Consider the following 6000-nt stretch of genomic DNA (forward strand, 5'->3'; position numbering starts at 1 on the left):
GTTATGTGCATGTTCTATTTTAGTCCGTCGTCTGCTGTTCGTAGGCTTCCTCTGAGGGCCTATTGTGTACAAGGGGAGGTCACTTCCGCCTTATAAACAAACACATGTGGAGACCCACAGAAATGCCATAACATCGTAATACAAGAGGGCAGAAATACTGATAACAGCAAGCTAAGACAAGTCTAGGACATTATTGCTTAAAAAGAAAAACAAATGCTTTATACGACTCCCCTTCGTAATGGCCCATCCCATAGAAGACTTTATCCAACTTAAAGACCCCAACCCCCCTTCCCCCCAATAGAAGACTCCCTCCCTTTTTACCCAACACAAACACGATGTCTAGCAGGCACACAGAAGAGAAAGGACCCAAACCTACCCAACACACAGAAGGAAAGGGACCTAAACCTACCCAACACACAGAAGGAAAGGGACCCAAACCTACCCAACACACAGAAGAGAAGAGACCCAAACCTACCCAACACACAGAAGAGAAGGGACCCAAACCTACCCAACACACAGAAGAGAAGGGACCTAAACCTACCCAACACACAGAAGAGAAGGGACCCAAACCTACCCAACACACAGAAGAAAAGGGACCCAAACCTACCCAACACACAGAAGAGAAGGGACCCAAACCTACCCAACACACAGAAGAGAAGGGACCCAAACCTACCCAACACACAGAAGAGAAGGGACCCAAACCTACCCAACACACAGAAGAGAAGGGACCCAAACCTACCCAACACACAGAAGAGAAGGGACCTAAACCTACCCAACACACAGAAGAGAAGAGACCCAAACCTACCCAACACACAGAAGAAAAGGGACCCAAACCTACCCAACACACAGAAGAGAAGAGACCCAAACCTACCCAACACACAAAAGAGAAGGGACCCAAACCTACCCAACACACAGAAGAAAAGGGACCTAAACCTACCCAACACACAGAAGAGAAGAGACCCAAACCTACCCAACACACAGAAGAGAAGGGACCCAAACCTACCCAACACACAGAAGAGAAGGGACCCAAACCTACCCAACACACAGAAGAGAAGGGACCTAAACCTACCCAACACACAGAAGAGAAGAGACCCAAACCTACCCAACACACAGAAGAGAAGGGACCCAAACCTACCCAACACACAGAAGGAAAGGGACCTAAACCTACCCAACACACAGAAGGAAAGGGACCCAAACCTACCCAACACACAGAAGAGAAGGGACCCAAACCTACCCAACACACAGAAGAGAAGGGACTCAAACCTACCCAACACACAGAAGAAAAGGGACCCAAACCTACCCAACACACAGAAGAGAAGGGACCCAAACCTACCCAACACACAGAAGAGAAGGGACCCAAACCTACCCAACACACAGAAGAAAAGAGACCCAAACCTACCCAACACACAGAAGAGAAGGGACCCAAACCTACCCAACACACAGAAGAGAAGGGACCCAAACCTACCCAACACACAGAAGAGAAGGGACCCAAACCTACCCAACACACAGAAGAAAAGAGACCCAAACCTACCCAACACACAGAAGAGAAGGGACCCAAACCTACCCAACACACAGAAGAAAAGGGACCCAAACCTACCCAACACACAGAAGAGAAGGGACCCAAACCTACCCAACACACAGAAGAGAAGGGACCCAAACCTACCCAACACACAGAAGAGAAGGGACCCAAACCTACCCAACACACAGAAGAGAAGGGACCCAAACCTACCCAACACACAGAAGAGAAGAGACCCAAACCTACCCAACACACAGAAGAGAAGGGACCTAAACCTACCCAACACACAGAAGAGAAGGGACCCAAACCTACCCAACACACAGAAGAGAAGGGACCCAAACCTACCCAACACACAGAAGAAAAGGGACCTAAACCTACCCAACACACAGAAGAGAAGGGACCTAAACCTACCCAACACACAGAAGAGAAGGGACCCAAACCTACCCAACACAGAAGAAAAGGGACCCAAACCTACCCAACACACAGAAGAGAAGGGACCCAAACCTACCCAACACACAGAAGAGAAGAGACCCAAACCTACCCAACACACAGAAGAGAAGGGACCCAAACCTACCCAACACACAGAAGAGAAGGGACCCAAACCTACCCAACACACAGAAGAGAAGGGACCCAAACCTACCCAACACACAGAAGAGAAGGGACCCAAACCTACCCAACACACAGAAGAGAAGAGACCCAAACCTACCCAACACACAGAAGAGAAGGGACCCAAACCTACCCAACACACAGAAGAGAAGAGACCCAAACCTACCCAACACACAGAAGAGAAGGGACCCAAACCTACCCAACACACAGAAGAGAAGGGACCCAAACCTACCCAACACACAGAAGAGAAGGGACCCAAACCTACCCAACACACAGAAGAGAAGGGACCCAAACCTACCCAACACACAGAAGAGAAGGGACCCAAACCTACCCAACACACAGAAGAGAAGGGACCCAAACCTACCCAACACACAGAAGAGAAGGGACCCAAACCTACCCAACACACAGAAGAGAAGGGACCCAAACCTACCCAACACACAGAAGAGAAGTGACCTAAACCTACCCAACACACAGAAGAGAAGGGACCCAAACCTACCCAACACACAGACGTCAAAGACTCTGTCGAGGAGATAGTTGGCGGCAGCATTGGTGGAGAAGATCTGCCCGCCGACGTCACCATTCTCCACCAATCGCTGCAGCTCCGTGCCTGTGACCTCTTTGCTGACGTTGTTCGTCACTTCCGTCACGGTCCAGGTGTACTCAAGGTCAAGGACGTCGGGGCAGTTGGCACAGTCGACCCTCAGCACGGCTTCCGACACCGAGATCGTGCGTTCGTTGCAGTTTGATACACACCTGATGGAAAGATTATACACGTACACAGCTTTCTAAATATTAAACAGATCATGACAATATTTGGGTCAACTCTTTATTTGACCTGCAACTTTTTTACACTCAGTTTATACTTGACTGAACGATTTAGCGAGGGCGGAGAGGACCTTTGTCTCCCTTAGTGTGTATGTGTATGTGTGTTCCTATTCCCTCTGCTCTATTCTCTCCCCCGTTAACCCCCCTGCCCTGTGTGTGTGTGTGTGTGTGTGTGTGTGTGTGTGTGTGTGTGTGTGTATGCGTGCGTTTGTGCGTGCGTGCATGCGTGCATGCGTGCGTGCGTGTGTTTGTGTGTGTCGTTCTGTCTGTCAGTCTGTCTGTCTGTCTGTGTATGTGTATGTGTCTGTTTGTGTATGTGTCTGTGTGTCAGTGTCCGTGTGTGTGAGAGGGTATACGTGTGTGGCTTCAATACGTGCGCGTGTACTTGTTGGCATATGTGCACGCGCACATGCGTGTTTGCGAGTGAGTGTGGTCAATTCAGAAGACTCTCCTAACAAATTCAATCCTATATTTCAAGCTAAGGGTCTCCGCTCACATATGTAACTTCAGCAGGACCGACGACGCACTGCAGTTTATCCCAGCCCGCTACACGTTGCATGAAAGGAAAACAGGCCAACTACTCGTCATAATCCCTATCGCGGCATAAATGATAGGCCGTGCGTCGTCTGTGCCGCTGAAACTGCGCAGGTATATTCTGCCCATAAGCATCTCCGCACTCACACCACGCCATCTTTATCAACTTACGCGACAGTTTGATTTAAAAAGTGATCACATTTATTTTATAAATTATTGTATTTTGATAACAAAAATAACTATTGGAAAATGTAAGTATGGAAAGAAGTTAGATTTGGGTATTTTATTGGAATTAGAGTTAAATATTAGACAGAAGTTTATGTTTTGTGTAATATAAAGTTGATTATGTTATAAAGAAAATGACCAAGGAAGAAGGATGCTCCCCGCCTAAAAAATAAAAAAAAATCAGGCAAAAAATACGGGTTGAAGCATCCTGCATGCAACTGAGGTCCAAAAAACCAAAAAAACTTACGTGACAGTGATCCGAAGAGCATTTACATCGACAGTAAGTACACGACGAGCTTCCGAAGCGCTAGCTGCCTGGTACGTCCCTCGCTTGTACGTCACAGTTACCTTCAGTTCAACCTCTTTGTCCTCGAATGTTCTCGATGCGATGAAGACGAACACCGGGTCGTCGGCTGTCACAGAGAAAATATATACAGAAGATAGTCCATGACCTCCCTTCTCTGTAAGTCTACTATGCGTATATTGCTTGTATTTTAAGAGTAAAAGAAATATACCGATGGTGCAACAAATACATCACAGCAGAGCCCCTTCCCCACTCAATCAATCAATCAATATGAGGCTTATATCCCATGACCTCCCTTCTTTGTCTCTGTTACTTCAGTATGGGTATATATGTTGTATTTTTATAGCTCAATAAATACATCATGGACTCCAAAAAATATATGATAGTGCAGATTCCGATTTGGGCAAAGGACTACTTTCCTCCCGACCTTTGACCTCGCGCCGAACAATGTGACACATTTGTATGAAGTTCTAAAATCGTATTGCACGGCTCAGAAAACCATATCAGTTGCACGCAAAAATGAATCTCAGAACTGATCTGATGTATGAGATGCAATAAGCAAAAGTTTCTTTCATTATGAAAGCAATGCAGGTCGAAAAAAACGAACATTCAACTTACAAGATAACCAGATGCTAGCGAACCAAAACAAAAACACGAGTACCCTCCCCTTGCATCGTTAGCAGACGACTTTTGAGAATCTGTCGGTAGTGTGTTTTGGTGTGCGCCTTCAGCTATCAAACATCGGCTGTTTCACGTGTTTTGCGAGCAAGTCTACTCTTTTGCCTGGCTCTGCAGTAAGTCCACATATTTTTCCGTAATCCAGTCATATTCCTTCAAAATGCAATCAATCGGCGGTGACAGACGTGTCGGTCGCGTTTTCCTCTCACCCATACCAGTTTAAGTTCATCCATGCAAACACACTCGCAAAACAGTTTATCACGTAGATACATTTCAAATAGGGAGCAAATGGTTAAATCTAAACCTACATTTGTTCCCTAAGATTTGCTTCTCTGTCAATAAGCCTAATTACACACGTTCGAGAAAAACAACGTGGAATCAATTCTGAATCGAGTAAGCCAAATGGGTCCCAAACCCGTTTCGCCCGTTCTGCCGACCTGAAACGCAAAACAAAAGAATTGTGCGCTTCAACTAAATTAATTTCTATTCGACTTCATTACTTTCTTGCAACTTATGAACCTTTACTTAAAGCTTTTAAATGGTCTGAAAGTAGTGTTACCGCGTACTTATCGATGCACTCATTCGTTTTATTTTTTCAGCGACGGTCACTTAGTTTAAGGTTGCAAAAGGGCTAAGTCTCGCTGGCAACAGTTTTACCCTGCACAGATCGCAACAGTGCCGCTAGTAGTCTACACTTTGTGTTTGATGGTAGAATGGGATATACAGATTACAACACTCGTGGTTTTTTATATGGCTTGTATTTTAGTCAAGACCCAGCGGGAATATCAATCGAGAGCCACTCGCCAGAGGCTCGTGTCTCCCGATGATATTCATCCGCTGGGTCTTGACTGAAATACAAGCCATATAAAAAACCACTCGTGTTGTAACCTATACATATAGCGCGTATTCCGTGGGTACAGTTCTAAGCGCTTGTCGAAGAGTTGTCAACACAGGACTAACAAAGAAACTAACATCTTCAGACGGACACGAACCCTACCACACACTAGCAAACCCTGGTAAACAACAATGTACACATCAATAGCTAGGTCCAAACAAAATAATAATAAGCACAAAGAAAACATCTCTCACAGAGCACAGCACAAGAATGTCTTTTGGGGCACAACACATCACGTCGAGCATGAAAGTCGCAGCCAGCTACGGGAAGAACTGAGTCTTCAACCTACTCTTGAACGTGTCAAGAGAGGGGCTCTGGCGAAGCTCAAGCGGCAGGGAGTTCCAGACGGAGGGGCCCGCGGTGGGAAATGCACGCTGACCAGCAGATGCGAGTTTCGAGCGAGGGATGTGGAGGCGG

The 6000-nt window shown here is 46.4% G+C and overlaps 1 protein-coding gene across 1 annotated transcript in view; it reads right to left on the minus strand.

Moving 5' to 3' along the window:
• Positions 1-6000, minus strand: part of LOC138946219 (uncharacterized) — a 138564-nt gene that overhangs the window by 113241 nt on the left and 19323 nt on the right. The window contains exons 12-13 of the mRNA XM_070317743.1: positions 3954-4119; positions 2619-2875 (exon numbers count right to left, since the gene is read on the minus strand). Coding sequence (XP_070173844.1) covers positions 2619-2875; positions 3954-4119 — 423 coding nt within the window. The remainder of the gene's footprint in view (positions 1-2618; positions 2876-3953; positions 4120-6000) is intronic.

The sequence above is a fragment of the Littorina saxatilis genome, linkage group LG13 (assembly GCF_037325665.1).
Source record: "Littorina saxatilis isolate snail1 linkage group LG13, US_GU_Lsax_2.0, whole genome shotgun sequence".
Classification (NCBI taxonomy): domain Eukaryota; kingdom Metazoa; phylum Mollusca; class Gastropoda; order Littorinimorpha; family Littorinidae; genus Littorina; species Littorina saxatilis.